This window comes from Bombina bombina, chromosome 5, assembly GCF_027579735.1.
Source record: "Bombina bombina isolate aBomBom1 chromosome 5, aBomBom1.pri, whole genome shotgun sequence".
Classification (NCBI taxonomy): Eukaryota; Metazoa; Chordata; class Amphibia; order Anura; family Bombinatoridae; genus Bombina; species Bombina bombina.
This window is the reverse complement of record NC_069503.1, coordinates 1159317856-1159334426: the sequence shown is the minus strand read 5'-3', so window position 1 is coordinate 1159334426 and position 16571 is coordinate 1159317856. Positions and strand designations below refer to the sequence as shown.

At 42.0% G+C, this 16571-nt stretch overlaps 1 protein-coding gene across 1 annotated transcript in view; it reads right to left on the bottom strand.

Annotated features, from left to right (window-relative positions):
• The window catches only part of LOC128661764 (heat shock factor protein 1), a 320452-nt gene extending 306044 nt beyond the window's left edge, over positions 1-14408 (bottom strand). The window contains exon 1 of the mRNA XM_053715984.1: positions 14275-14408. Coding sequence (XP_053571959.1) covers positions 14275-14408 — 134 coding nt within the window. The remainder of the gene's footprint in view (positions 1-14274) is intronic.
• Between the last annotated feature and the right edge of the window lie 2163 nt (positions 14409-16571).

Sequence of the window (16571 nt, the reverse complement as noted above, 5' to 3'; positions counted from 1 at the left end):
CAGGCTTGATTCTAACCAGAGCCTGAACAAAGGCTTTGAACATCTGGCACAGCTGCCAGCTTTTTGTGAAGTAACACAGACAAAGCAGAAATCTGTCCCTTCAAAGAACTTGCAGATAATCCTTTCTCCAAGGGAATCCTTTAGATTCACACCAACAGATATATTTTTTCCATATTTTATGGTAGATTTTTCTAGTTACAGGCTTTCTGGCCTGAACAAGAGTATCAATGACAGAATCTGAGAACCCTCGCTTTGATAAAATCAAGCGTTCAATCTCCAAGCAGTCAGTTGGAGTGAGACCAGATTCGGATGTTCGAACGGACCTTGAACAAGAAGGTCCCGTCTCAAAGGTAGCTTCCATGGTGGAGCCGATGACATATTCACCAGGTCTGCATACCAAGTCCTGCGTGGCCAGCAGGAGCTATCAAGATCACCGATGCCCTCTCCTGATTGATCCTGGCTACCAGCCTGGGGATGAGAGGAAACGGTGGGAATACATAAGCTAGTTTGAAGGTCCAAGGTGCTACTAGTGCATCTACTAGAGTCGCCTTGGGATCCCTGGATCTGGACCCGTAGCAAGGAACCTTGAAGTTCTGACGAGAGGCCATCAGATCCATGGCTGGAATGCCCCACAACTGAGTAATTTGGGCAAAGAATTTCCGGATGGAGTTCCCACTCCCCCGGATGAAATGTCTGACGACTCAGAAAATCCGCTTCCCAATTTTCCACTCCTGGGATGTGGATTGCAGACAAGTGGCAGGAGTGAGTCTCCGCCCCATTGAATGATTTTGGTCACTTCTTCCATCGCCAGGGAACTCCTTGTTCCCCCCTGATGGTTGATGTACGCAACAGTCCGTCATGTTGTCCGATTGAAACCGTAGAATTGGCCTTTGCTAGCTGAGGCCAAGCCTTGAGAGCATTGAATATCGCTCTCAGTTCCAAATATTTATCGGGAGAAGAGATTCTTCCCGAGACCCAAAGACCCTGAGCTTTCAGGAGTCCCCAGACCGCGCCCCCAGCCCACCAGACTCGGGCGTCGGTCGTGACAATGACCCACTCTGGTCTGCGGAAGCTCATCCCCTGTGACAGGTTGTCCAGGGACAGCCACCAACCGAGAGAATCTCTGGTCCTCTGATCTACTTGTATCGTCGGAGACAAGTCTGTATAATCCCCATTCCACTGACTGAGCATGCACAGTTGTAATGGTCTCAGATGAATTCGTGCAAAGGAACTATGTCCATTGCCCGCGACCATCAAACCTATTACTTCCATGCACTGTGCTATGGAGGAAGAGGAACAGAATGAAGAACTTGACAAGAGTTTAGAAGTTTTGATTTCTGGCCTCTGTCAGAAAAATCCTCATTTCTACGGAGTCTATTATTGTTCCCAAGAAGGGAACTCTTGTTGACGGAGATAGAGAACTTTTTTCTACGTTCACTTTCCACCCGTGAGATCTGAGAAAGGCCAGGACATGTCCGTTGTGAGCCTTTGCTTGTGGAAGGGACGAGCTTGATCAGAAGTGTCGTCCAAGTAAGGTACTACTGCAATGCCCCTTGGTCTAAGCACCGCTAGAAGGGACCCCATTACCTTTGTGAAAATTCTTGGAGCAGTGGCTACTCCGAACGGAAGTGCCACAAACTGGTACTGCTTGTCCAGAAAGGCGAACCTTAGGAACCGCTGATGTTCCTTGTGGATAGGAATATGTAGATCTCGCATCTTTAAATCCACCGTGGTCATGATTGACCTTCCTGGATGGAAGGGAAGAATGGTTCGAATGGTTTCCATTTGAACGATGGAACCTTGAGAAACTTGTTTAGGATCTTGAGATTAAGATTGGTCTGAATGTTCCCTCTTTTTTGGGAAACTATGAACAGATTGGAGTAGAAACCCCATCCCTTGTTCTCCTAATGGAACAGGATGAATCACTCCCATTTTTAACAGGTCTTCTACACAATGTAAGAATGCCTGTTTTTTTATGTGGTCTGAAGACAATTGAGACCTGTGGAACCTCCCCCTTGGGGGAAAGCCCCTTGAATTCCAGAAGATAACCTTGGGAGACTATTTCCAGCGCCCAAGGATCCAGAACATCCTCTTGCCCAAGCCTGAGCGAAGAGAGAGAGTCTGCCCCCCCACCAGATCCGGTCCTGGATCGGGGGCCAACATCTCATGCTGTCTTGGTAGCAGTGGCAGGTTTCTTGGCCTGCTTACCTTTGTTCTCAGCCTTGCATTGGCCTCCAGGCTGGCTTGGCTTGAGAAGTATTACTCTCTTGCTTAGAGGATGTAGCACTTGGGGCTGGTCCGTTTCTGCGAAAGGGACGAAAATTTGGTTTATTTTTAGCCTTGAAAGACCTATCCTGAGGAAGGCGTGGCCCTTGCCCCCAGTTGATATCAGAAATAATCTCTTTCAAGTCAGGGCCAAACAGCGTTTTCCCCTTGAAAGGAATGTTAAGCAATTTGTTCTTGGAAGACGCATCCGCTGACCAAGATTTTAGCCAAAGCGCTCTGCGCGCCACAATAGCAAAACCAGAATTTTTCGCCGCTAATCTAGCCAATTGCAAAGTGGCGTCTAAGGTGAAAGAGTTAGCCAATTTGAGAGCATGAATTCTGTCCAAAATCTCCTCATAAGAAGAATCTTTATTGAGCGCCTTTTCTAGTTCATCGAACCAGAAACACGCTGCTGTAGTGACAGGAACAATGCATGAAATTGGTTGTAGAAGGTAACCTTGCTGAACAAACATCTTTTTAAGCAAACCCTCTAATTTTTTATCCATAGGATCTTTGAAAGCACAACTATCTTCTATGGGTATAGTGGTGCGTTTGTTTAGAGTAGAAACCGCCCCCTCGACCTTGGGGACTGTCTGCCATAAGTCCTTTCTGGGGTCGACCATAGGAAACATTTCTTAAATATAGGGGGAGGGACGAAAGGCTATGCCGGGCCATTTCCCATTCTTTGTTTACAATGTCCGCCACCCGCTTGGGTATAGGAAAAGCTTCGGGGGGCCCCCGGGACCTCTAGGAAACTTGTCCATCTTACATAATTCTCTGGAATGACCAAATTCTCACAATCATCCAGAGTAGATAACACCTTCCTTAAGCGAGGCGCGAGATTGTTCCAATTTAAATTTGAATGTAATCACATCAGGTTCAGCTTGTGAGAAATTTTCCCTGAATCTGAAATTTCTCCCTCAGACAAAACCTCCCTGGCCCCCTCAGACTGGTGTAGGGGCACTTCAGAACCAATATCATCAGCGTCCTCATGCTCTCAGTATTTCTAAAACAGAGCAGTCGCGCTTTCGCTGATAAGTGGGCATTTTGGCTAAAATGTTTTTGATAGAATTATCCATTACAGCCGTTAATTGTTGCATAGTAAGGAGTATTGGCGCACTAGATGGTACTAGGGGCCTCCTGTGTGGGCAAGACTGGCGTAGACGAAGGAGGGGATGATGCAGTACCATGCTTACTTCCCCTCACTTGAGGAATCATCTTGGGCATCATTTTCTCTAAATCTTTGTGTCACATAAATCACATCTATTTAAATGAGAAGGAACCCTTGGCTTCCCCACATACAGAACACAGTCTATCTGATAGTTCAGACATGTTAAACAGGCATAAACTTGATAACAAAGTACAAAAAACGTTTTTAAAATAAAACCGTTACTGTCACTTTAAATTTTAAACCTGAACACACTTTATTACTCGTAAATGTGAAAAAGTATGAAGGAATTGTTCAAAATTCACCAAAATTTTCACCACAGTGTCTTAAAGCCTTAAAAGAATTGCACATGGGGGCGGGAAGCCAACAGCGTGCAAGAGAGGTCGCAAATTTTCAGAGCTCCGGGAGTTAATTTCATAATAGGGACCTAAAACTGGACTTAGGCTCATTATTGGCATTTGCTACAAAGAGATTGCCTTTCTAAAGCCCTATATGTTGTATGGAGGATGCTCGATCTGGCTGCGGGGGTACTAATTGTGTACTAGCTCTGTGAGACTTTCCTACAAACTTCACAAACGGCGGCCATTTTATCTCCCTCGTGGGAGCATAGTTGTCATGATGGACTCTCGTCTAATGCTTGCTGAAATTGGAAGACTTCTAACCTATTACAGGGGAGACACTCTTTGCACCTGTACATAGTACCATTGTTCTAGAGGAAAAATGCGGACCCACGAAGTTGGGGTTCCGGCTCGGCCGAAGTGGCTTTTACTAAGGGGATGCTTTGGGGCCCCCAGCATCCTCCACGCCCTCCTAGTTTTGCACCGGCTGAGACAGGACATCTAGTAAAGATATAGTGACTACCGCTGTGATCGCATCACCTGAAGCGACTCCCAACAGTCAAGCAAGTGCGGACTTCACAAGCATGGAGTATGGGCCACAGGAAAACTTTCAAGTATTTTGGCGCTCCTAGTACCGCTTCTCAATCTGGCCGTTCCTTAGTATTTCCCCACTGGCCTTACAACTCAGGATGGCATCGCGTCCACTCCCTCCTACTTACAGTCAAGGCTGCCTACCTGGTTCTTTCCGGCATCTCATCCCTGAGATGCATGCTGCAGAGGCATACTTTAAGCTGAGGCTCGGAAGGTCAGGATGGGTATCGGATAGAAGAGACAGGCTCCTCTCTCTGCAAACAGACTTGGCAACAACACAGCAGACTCTAAAAGAAACTTTTGCACCGGACAACTCTACTATAGATCTCCTTTAAAGCTCATGTGAGCCCATCCTGGCTGAGATGCCGGACTTTATATTTCATTACAATTATCGCTGCCCTTCTACAACGAAGTGTGTGGCTTGGAGTAGGCGGGTTGCTAGCTTCCATAATGTTACATTACAAGTGGAGTGCGTCACACCTAGTCAGAGTACATGGGCGATGTTATGTTTTTTTTAGTTTCTCCCTTTAGATGCGATTACTATGTAGAGTGTTTTCAGATGTGAAGGACATGTGTAATCTTGTTACCTTGATTGTGTTTTTGTGTCTGTGTTTAATGATACTTTTTCTGGCTATTGTTAACTCTCACTCAGATTTTAAACTACTAACCTATCATCTGCAGACGTGACTACAACTGGCACAGGGGGACATATTGTATAGCAACATGGTGCTTGTTATGTACTTGAGTGGGCTGGACCATGTTAAAGCTCTTCTTTTAGGCATCCTGTTCCTTATACCATTGATGTTTATCTTAATATTCTCCCCCAAGCAACTATTTGATATATCATTTGTACTGTTGTAATCCTCCTACCAGACCATATGTATTAGCCCTGTGCATTTAGCTTCCCCTACCGTCCATATTTGCTGTTTACTCAGTTATGTCTTCTTGAGTGACTCTCCCACAAATCACGCCTAAGTAGTATTAAATGCTCTTTTAGGGAGTAAGTGTCCTGATACACATAAAACTCCATTTGTGGTGTAAGAATTTTATTTTATTAGCTTTGATATTCATTTACCATGTTTCAAGAGCCTCTGTACTAATCTCAGCCCTGATGGGTTTTAAATATGTAACAAATATGTCACCTCTAACTGCTGCTCATAACCTTTGAGATTAATTGTTATTCGTTTTAATCCTTTACCATATTTGATATACAGGGAACTATTTAAACGGTTCAATGAACACATATTATTTTAGCCCTCATTACGTGAGCTCATAGTAACCATTTTATGTTTGAGCCTCTTATACAAGGAATTTATTTGTAGTATGTCACTCTATATGTGCTAACCCTATATATATATATAGTCTACTGATTATTTTACCTTACTCTTTTGTTTGAGACTTTGGTCTCCTACGCTATAAATTTTATTCATTGTATACTGCCTACCACCTCCCCCCCCCCACAGTGGAATGCACCTCCTATTTTAGGAGGGTTAACTTTGCGGCTTCTCTTGTCTATGCCGCACCCTCACTATTAGCTGTGCTACAACAGTTCTTGTCATAAATACAAATACACACTATAAAGAAATAGTTCACCGCAAGAACTCTAAGAAATAACAAATAAAAAATAAAATGGAAGTTCAACATTTGGGATCCTAGAGTGGTCTCTTCCAGTCAGAGGGTACCTCCTGTAGCTTTGCACTCTCTATATTAATATGTGGTCCATGAGCGGCCTCAAGTATTATCTAGGAGGTATGCAGTCATGATAGGCAAGCATTTTATCTATAGCCCATGATATGTCATTATTGTATACTGTTTGCCCTAATTTTTTATTGCCTGTATGTTTTTTACCAGTTAATCTATGTGTTTTCGTTTTGATGACATGACATGCATGTAAGCTTTTATTTGAACTTCAATAAAAACTATTTAAAAAAAAAAAAAAAAAAAAAAAAAAAAAGTATTGCACACCAAATTTGAAAGCTTTAACTCTTAAAATAACGGAACCGGAGCCGTTTTTATATTTAACCCCTATACAGTCCCTGGTATCTGCTTTGCTGAGACCCAACCAAGCCCAAAGGGGAATACGATACCAAATGACGCCTTCAGAACGCTTTTTCTATGTATCTGAGCTCCTCACACATGCATCTGCATGTCATGCTTGCCAAAAACAACTGAGCAATAGAGGCGCGAAAATGAGGCTCTGCCTATGATTAGGGAAAGCCCCTAGAGAAAAAGGTGTCCAATACAGTGCCTGACGGTTATAATACATAATTCCCAAGAATAAAATAATTCCTCAAAGCTATGAAGTATTAAAAATGCTTATATATCAATCGTTTTAGCCCAGAAAATGTCTACCAGTCTTAAAAGCCCTTGTGAAGCCCTTTATTCTTATGTAATAAAAATGGCTTACCGGATCCCATAGGGAAAATGACAGCTTCCAGCATTACATAGTCTTGTTAGAAATGTGTCATACCTCAAGCAGCAAAAGTCTGCTCACTGTTTCCCCCAACTGAAGTTAATTCCTCTCAACAGTCCTGTGTGGAAACAGCCATCGATTTTAGTAACGGTTGCTAAAATCATTTTCCTCTTACAAACAGAAATCTTCATCTCTTTTCTGTTTCAGAGTAAATAGTACATACCAGCACTATTTTAAAATAACATACTCTTGATTGAAGAATAAAAACTACATTTAAACACCAAAAAACTCTAAGCCATCTCCGTGGAGATGTTGCCTGTACAACGGCAAAGAGAATGACTGGGGAAGGCGGAGCCTAGGAGGGATCATGTGACCAGCTTTGCTGGGCTCTTTGCCATTTCCTGTTGGGGAAGAGAATATCCCACAAGTAAGGATGACGCCGTGGACCGGACACACCTATGTTGGAGAAAAGAACAGAAAGAGCAGAGATTTGTCCTTTCAAGGAACTTGCGGACAAACCTTTATCTAAACCATCCTGAAGAAACTGTAAAATTCTCGGTATTCTAAAAGAATGCCAAGAAAAATGATGAGAAATACACCAAGAAATATAAGTCTTCCAGACTCTATAATATATCTCTCTAGATACAGATTTACGAGCCTGTAACATAGTATTAATCACAGAGTCAGAGAAACCTCTTTGACGAAGAATCAAGCGTTCAATCTCCATACCTTTAAATTTAAGGATTTCAGATCCTGATGGAAAAAAGGACCTTGTGACAGAAGGTCTGGTCTTAACGGAAGAGTCCACGGTTGGCAAGAGGCCATCCGGACAAGATCCGCATACCAAAACCTGTGAGGCCATGCCGGAGCTACCAGCAGAACAAACGAGCATTCCTTCAGAATCTTGGAGATTACTCTTGGAAGAAGAACTAGAGGCGGAAAGATATAGGCAGGATGATACTTCCAAGGAAGTGATAATGCATCCACTGCTTCCGCCTGAGGATCCCGGGATCTGGACAGATACCTGGGAAGTTTCTTGTTTAGATGGGACGCCATTAAATCTATTTCTGGAAGTTCCCACATTTGAACAATCTGAAGAAATACCTCTGGGTGAAGAGACCATTCGCCCGGATGCAACGTTTGGCGACTGAGATAATCCGCTTCCCAATTGTCTACACCTGGGATATGAACCGCAGAGATTAGACAGGAGCTGGATTCCGCCCAAACCAAAATTCGAGATACTTCTTTCATAGCCAGAGGACTGTGAGTTCCTCCTTGATGATTGATGTATGCCACAGTTGTGACATTGTCTGTCTGAAAACAAATGAACGATTCTCTCTTCAGAAGAGGCCAAAACTGAAGAGCTCTGAAAATTGCACGGAGTTCCAAAATATTGATCGGTAATCTCACCTCCTGAGATTCCCAAACTCCTTGTGCCGTCAGAGATCCCCACACAGCTCCCCAACCTGTGAGACTTGCATCTGTTGAAATTACAGTCCAGGTCGGAAGCACAAAAGAAGCCCCCTGAATTAAACGATGGTGATCTGTCCACCACGTTAGAGAGTGTCGAACAATCGGTTTTAAAGATATTAATTGAGATATCTTTGTGTAATCCTTGCACCATTGATTCAGCATACAAAGCTGAAGAGGTCGCATGTGAAAACGAGCAAAGGGGATCGCGTCCGATGCAGCAGTCATAAGACCTAGAATTTCCATGCATAAGGCTACCGAAGGGAATGATTGTGACTGAAGGTTTCGACAAGCTGCAATCAGTTTTAGACGTCTCTTGTCTGTTAAAGACAGAGTCGTGGACACTGAATCTATCTGGAAACCCAGAAAGGTTACCCTTGTCTGAGGAATCAATGAACTTTTTGGTAAATTGATCCTCCAACCATGATCTTGAAGAAACAACACGTCGATTCGTATGAAATTCTGCTAAATGTAAAGACTGAGCAAGTACCAAGATATCGTCCAAATAAGGAAATACCACAATACCCTGTTCTCTGATTACAGACAGAAGGGCACCGAGAACCTTTGTAAAAATTCTTGGAGCTGTAGCTAGGCCAAACGGCAGAGCCACAAACTGGTAATGCTTGTCCAGAAAAGAGAATCTCAGGAACTGATAATGATCTGGATGAATCGGAATATGCAGATATGCATCCTGTAAATCTATTGTGGACATATAATTCCCTTGCTGAACAAAAGGCAAGATAGTCCTTACAGTTACCATCTTGAACGTTGGTATCCTTACATAACGATTCAATATTTTTAGATCCAGAACTGGTCTGAAGGAATTCTCCTTCTTTGGTACAATGAAGAGATTTGAATAAAACCCCATCCCCTGTTCCTGAACTGGAACTGGCATAATTACTCCAGTCAACTCTAGATCTGAAACACAATTCAGAAATGCTTGAGCTTTTACTGGATTTACTGGGACACGGGAAAGAAAAAATCTCTTTGCAGGAGGTCTCATCTTGAAACCAATTCTGTACCCTTCTGAAACAATGTTCTGAATCCAAAGATTGTGAACAGAATTGATCCAAATTTCTTTGAAAAAACATAACCTGCCCCCTACCAGCTGAGCTGGAATGAGGGCCGCACATTCATGTGGACTTAGAAGCAGGCTTTGCCTTTCTGGCTGGCTTGGATTTATTCCAAATTGGAGATGGTTTCCAAACAGAAACTGCTCCTGAGGATGAAGGATCAGACTTTTGTTCTTTGTTGAAACGAAAGGAACGAAAACGATTATTAGCCCTGTTTTTACCTTTAGATTTTTTATCCTGTGGTAAAAAAGTTCCTTTCCCACCAGTAACAGTTGAAATAATAGAATCCAACTGAGAACCAAATAATTTGTTACCCTGGAAAGAAATGGAAAGTAGAGTTGATTTAGAAGCCATATCAGCATTCCAAGTCTTAAGCCATAAAGCTCTTCTAGCTAAAATAGCTAGAGACATAAACCTGACATCAACTCTGATAATATCAAAGATGGCATCACAGATAAAATTATTAGCATGCTGAAGAAGAATAATAATATCATGAGAATCATGATGTGTTACTTGTTGCGCTAAAGTTTACAACCAAAAAGTTGAAGCTGCAGCAACATCAGCCAAAGATGTTGCAGGTCTAAGAAGATTACCTGAACACAGATAAGCTTTTCTTAGAAAGGATTCCATTTTCCTATCTAAAGGATCCTTAAACGAAGTACCATCTGACGTAGGAATAGTAGTACGTTTAGCAAGGGTAGAAATAGCCCCATCAACTTTAGGGATTTGTCCCAAAATTCTAATCTGTCAGACGGCACAGGATATAATTGCTTAAAACGTTTAGAAGGAGTAAATGAATTACCCAATTTATCCCATTCTTTGGAAATTACTGCAGAAATAGCATTAGGAACAGGAAAAACTTCTGGAATAACCACAGGAGATTTAAATACCTTATCCAAACGTTTAGAATTAGTATCAAGAGGACCAGAATCCTCTATTTCTAAAGCAATTAGAACTTCTTTAAGTAAAGAACGAATAAATTCCATTTTAAATAAATATGAAGATTTATCAGCATCAACCTCTGAGACAGAATCCTCTGAACCAGAAGAGTCATCAGAATCAGAATGATGATGTTCATTTAAAAATTCATCTGTAGGGAGAGAAGTTTTAAAAGATTTTTTACGTTTACTAGAAGGAGAAAAAACAGACATAGCCTTCTTTATGGATTCAGAAACAAAATCTCTTATGTTATCAGGAACATTCTGCACCTTAGATGTTGAAGGAACTGCAACAGGCAATGGTACTTTACTAAAGGAAATATTATCTGCATTAACAAGTTTGTCATGACAATCAATACAAACAACAGCTGGAGGAATAGCTACCAAAAGTTTACAGCAGATACACTTAGCTTTGGTAGATCCAGCACTAGACAGCGATTTTCCTGTAGTATCTTCTGACTCAGATGCAACGTGAGACATCTTGCAATATGTAAGAGAAAAAACAACATATAAAGCAAAATTGATCAAATTCCTTAAATGACAGTTTCAGGAATGGGAAAAAATGCCAAAGAACAAGCTTCTAGCAACCAGAAGCAATGAAAAATGAGACTTAAATAATGTGGAGACAAAAGCGACGCCCATATTTTTTAGCGCCAAATAAGACGCCCACATTATTTGGCGCCTAAATGCTTTTGGCGCCAAAAATGACGCCACATCCGGAACGCCAACATTTTTGGCGCAAAATAACGTCAAAAAATGACGCAACTTCCGGCGACACGTATGACGCCGGAAACGGAAAATAATTTTTGCGCCAAAAAAGTCCGCGCCAAGAATGACGCAATAAAATGAAGCATTTTCAGCCCCCGCGAGCCTAACAGCCCACAGGGAAAAATAGTCAAATTTTTGAAGGTAAGAAAAAAATGATTAAATCAAATGCATTATCCCAAATATGAAACTGACTGTCTGAAAAATAAGGAAAGTTGAACATTCTGAGTCAAGGCAAATAAATGTTTGAATACATATATTTAGAACTTTATAAACAAAGTGCCCAACCATAGCTTAGAGTGTCACAGAAAATAAGATTTACTTACCCCAGGACACTCATCTACATGTTTGTAGAAAGCCAAACCAGTACTGAAACGAGAATCAGCAGAGGTAATGGTATATATAAGAGTATATCGTCGATCTGATAAGGGAGGTAAGAGATGAATCTCTACGACCGATAACAGAGAACCTATGAAATAGACCCCGTAGAAGGAGATCACTGCATTCAAATAGGCAATACTCTCCTCACATCCCTCTGACATTCACTGCACGCTGAGAGGAAAACCGGGCTCCAACTTGCTGCGGAGCGCATATCAACGTAGAATCTAGCACAAACTTACTTCACCACCTCCATCGGAGGCAAAGTTTGTAAAACTGAATTGTGGGTGTGGTGAGGGGTGTATTTATAGGCATTTTGAGGTTTGGGAAACTTTGCCCCTCCTGGTAGGAATGTATATCCCATACGTAACTAGCTCATGGACTCTTGCTAATTACATGAAAGAAATTTACTTTTCTTTTACAAAGATATGACGAGTCCACGGATTTTATCCTTACTTGTGGGATACCAATACCAAAGCAAAAGGACACGGATAAAAGGAAGGGACAAGACAGGAACCTAAACAGAAGGCACCACTGCGAGCCACTGCGACCAAGTCGCAGCCTTACAAATCTGTTCAACAGAAACATCGTTTTTAAAAGCCCATGTGGAAGCCACAGCCCTAGTAGAATGAGCCGTAATTCTTTCAGGAGGCTGCTGTCCAGTAGTCTCATATGCCAGGCGGATGATACTTCTCAGACAAAAAGAAAGAGGTAGCCGTAGCTTTCTGACCCCTACGCTTTCCAGAATAAACAATGAATAATGAAGATGATTGACGGAAATCCTTGGTTGCCTGTAAGTAAAACTTCAAGGAACGGACCACGTCCAGATTGTGTAACAGACGCTCCTTTTTGGAAGAAGGATTAGGAAGAAATCCAGGTTTGGTACGTAAAACCACCTTATCAGAATGAAATATAAGATAAGGCGAATCACATTGTAACGCTGAAAGCTCAGAAACTCTTGGAGCAGAAGAAATAGCAACTAAAAACAGAACTTTCCAAGATAACAATTTAATATCTATGGAATGCATGGGTTCAAATTGAACCCCCTGAAGAACTCTAAGAACTAAATTCAAACTCCAGGGAGGAGTAAAATAGGTTTAAATACAAGCTTAATTCTAGATAAAGAGTGAACATCCGGCACATTTGCCAAACGTTTGTGAAGCAAAATAGACAAAGCAGAAATCTGTCGATTTAAAGAACTTGCTGATAACCCTTTCTCCAATCCTTCTTGGAGAAAAGACACTCCATGAGTAACCCTTGGATTCACACCAATAAAGATATTTACGCCATATCTTAGATTTTTCTAGTGACAGACTTTCGAGCCTGTATCAAAGTATCAATGACCGAATCAGAGAATCCTTGCTTCGATAAAATCAAGCGTTCAATCTCCACGCAGTCAGCTGCAGAGAAATTAGATTTGGATGTTGGAAAGGACCTTGGATGTTGGAAAGGACCTTGAATGATCCGCATATCAAGTCCTGCGTGGCCACGCAGGTGCTATCAGCATTACTGAAGCCCTCTCCTGTTTGATTCGAGCAATCACGCGTGGAAGGAGAGGAAAAGGTGGAAACACATAAGCTAGGCTGAACTTCCAAGGCACTGCCAGGGCATCTATCAGTTCGGCCTGTGGATCCCTTGACCCGTATCTCAGGAGCTAGGCATTCTGTCGAGACGCCATTAGATCAAACTCTGGTCTGCCCATCTGAGAATCAGTGAGGCAAATACCTCCGGATGGAGTTCCCACTCCCCCGGATGAAAAGTCTGACGACTTAGAAAATCCACTTCCCAATTTTCTACTCCTGGGATGTAGATTGCTGATAGATAACAAGAGTGGGTCTCCGCCCATCGGATTATCTTGGATACATCTATCATCGCTAAAGAACTCTTTGTTCCCCCCTGATTGATATATGCCACAGTCGTGATGTTGTCCGACTGGAACCTGATGAATTTTGCCAAAGTCAACTGAGGCCACGCCAGAAGCGCATTGAATATTGCTCTCAGTTCCAGAATATTGATTGGAAGTAGAGACTCCACCTGAGTCCAAACACCCTGAGCCTTCAGGGAGTTCCAGACTGCACCCCAGCCCAGAAGGCTGGCATCCGTTGTCACTATCACCCACGAGGGTCTGCGGAAACAAGTCCCCTGGGACAGATGATCCGGCGACAACCACCAAAGAAGAGAGTCTCTGGTCTCTCAATCCAGATTTATCGGAGGAGATAAATTCGCATAATCCCCATTCCACTGTCCAAGCATGCACAGCTACAGTGGTCTGAGATTAAAGCGGGCAAACGGAATTATATCCATTGCCGCTACCATTAACCCAATGACTTCCATGCACTGAGCCACTGATGGTTTATTAACACCATATGTTCTAAGTAATGTATTAACACCATATGTTCTAATTAATGTAGTCCTAGCCATAATATACTGTGATATGCATCCATGTTCAGTGAGTGCTTTAACCCTTACTTTGCATTTTCGATATAATATGCACTTTAATATGTAGTTATGATTTGTTTAATAGTGCTGCACACTGTTTTAGTTCCCCGTTGTGGGATGAATATATATGTGGGATGTGTATATCACAGGATGCTCCTGCTTTTTTACTATGCTGAATATATATGACATGAAGCGTTTGGTTATATCTTTTATACCCCTGTTTATGTTACTAGCTGATCACACATTCATGTGTTTAACCTAAGTATTTTTAGGTGCTTACTTGCAAATAGGATTTCAATTTGAATCTACCATAGTGGGTATGCTGTATTATTGACCGTCTTAGTATCCCCTGTGTCTGTCACAGTAACAGCGTGCGATCAGATGGAACAGATGTTAGTTTGTTTATCCAGCTGATACACGTGATGACGTATCTTACGTCTCCTCTTCCCGATGCACGCTGCCTCTGTGTAGTTTGTTCAGCGCCTTGCTGTCGTCACTCACAGGTTTAAGGCTTTCGTGTTGCTGTGGCATGACGTGGCTCGAATAATAACCATAAGAGTCGATCTGCATCTTTGAAGGTATGATGATTTGTTTTGCGTCCCTGCCCTCTTGCTTTTAGACGCATTAGTGCACTTTGCTAAGTAAGCCCCCTCACCTTCATGTATCTGTCTGAGGAGTTAGCGTTTACAATAAAATTTTTGCTGCTAGAGTGAGTTAGTGTTAATGCACTTAGCTTTAAGCCCTTATGTGGTCCCTTATAAGCTCTAGCTATTACATATGTTGCTGTTCAATTTAATGCTATTCTGTTTTTTGTGTTAGGTGTCACTTATTGTTTCTTGCCTGTCTATTGGGTGAGCCCTGTGGGTGTGTATTAGTTGTTTACTGTGGTTGCTATGACAACCATTTGGCGTTTTTTTTGTTTGAGGGAGAGGGGTTTGTGTTTCATTGGGTGTTTGTTGCTATAAATGAATGTATTTCACTGTGTTCCTTTGTCTGAGGAAGGGGATTCGGTCCCCGAAACGCCACAAATAAAAGGCACGTTATGTAAAAGGTCCAGTGAGTGCAAGCCATTTGTTCATTTGTATTCATATTTTTGCATGCACCCTGGCAAGCTGACCTAGATGTGCGAGTGCTCTCCAACTGCTCATACATATATATATATACATATACACATATATATATATATATATATATATACACATACATACACACACACAGATATACACACATATATAACATAATTTATGTAAGAACTTACCTGATAAATTAATTTCTATCATATTGGCAAGAGTCCATGAGCTAGTGACGTATGGGATATACAATCCTACCAGGAGGGACAAAGTTTCCCGAACCTCAAAATGCCTATAAATACACCCCTCACCACACCCACAATTCAGTTTAACGAATAGCCAAGTAGTGAGGTGATAAAGAAAGGAGTAAAAAGCATCAACAAAGGAATCTGAAAATAATTGTGCTTTATACAACAAAATCATAACCACCATAAAAAGGGTGGGCCGCATGGACGCTTGCCAATATGAAAGAAATGAATTTACCAGGTAAGTTCTTACATAAAACAGAATTTATGTTTACCTGATAAATTACTTTCTCTCCAACGGTGTGTCCGGTCCACGGCGTCATCCTTACTTGTGGGATATTCTCTTCCCCAACAGGAATGGCAAAGAGCCCAGCAAAGCTGGTCACATGATCCCTCCTAGGCTCCGCCTACCCCAGTCATTCGACCGACGTTAAGGAGGAATATTTGCATAGGAGAAACCATATGGTACCGTGGTGACTGTAGTTAAAGAAAATAAATTATCAGACCTGATTAAAAAAACCAGGGCGGGCCGTGGACCGGACACACCCTTTGAGAAAGTAATTTATAAGGGTAAACATAAATTCTGTTTTCTCCAAAATAGGTGTGTCCGGTCCACGGCGTCATCCTTACTTGTGGGAACCAATACCAAAGCTTTAGGACACGGATGAAGGGAGGGAGCAAATCAGGTCACCTAAATGGAAGGCACCACGGCTTGCAAAACCTTTCTCCCAAAAATAGCCTCAGAAGAAGCAAAAGTATCAAACTTGTAAAATTTGGTAAAAGTGTGCAGTGAAGACCAAGTCGCTGCCCTACATATCTGATCAACAGAAGCCTCGTTCTTGAAGGCCCATGTGGAAGCCACAGCCCTAGTGGAATGAGCTGTGATTCTTTCGGGAGGCTGCCGTCCGGCAGTCTCATAAGCCAATCTGATGATGCTTTTAATCCAAAAGAGAGAGAGGTAGAAGTTGCTTTTTGCCCTCTCCTTTTACCGGAATAAACAACAAACAAGGAAGATGTTTGTCTAAAATCCTTTGTAGCATCTAAATAGAATTTTAGAGCGCGAACAACATCCAAATTGTTGCAACAAACGTTCCTTCTTTGAAACTGGTTTCGGACACAGAGAAGGTACGATAATCTCCTGGTTAATGTTTTTATTAGAAACAACTTTTGGAAGAAAACCAGGTTTAGTACGTAAACCACCTTATCTGCATGGAACACCAGATAAGGAGGAGAACACTGCAGAGCAGATAATTCTGAAACTCTTCTAGCAGAAGAAATTGCAACCAAAAACAAAACTTTCCAAGATAATATCTTAATATCAACGGAATGCAAGGGTTCAAACGGAACCCCCTGAAGAACTGAAAGAACTAAATTGAGGACTCCAAGGAGGGAGTCAAAGGTTTGTAAACAGGCTTAAT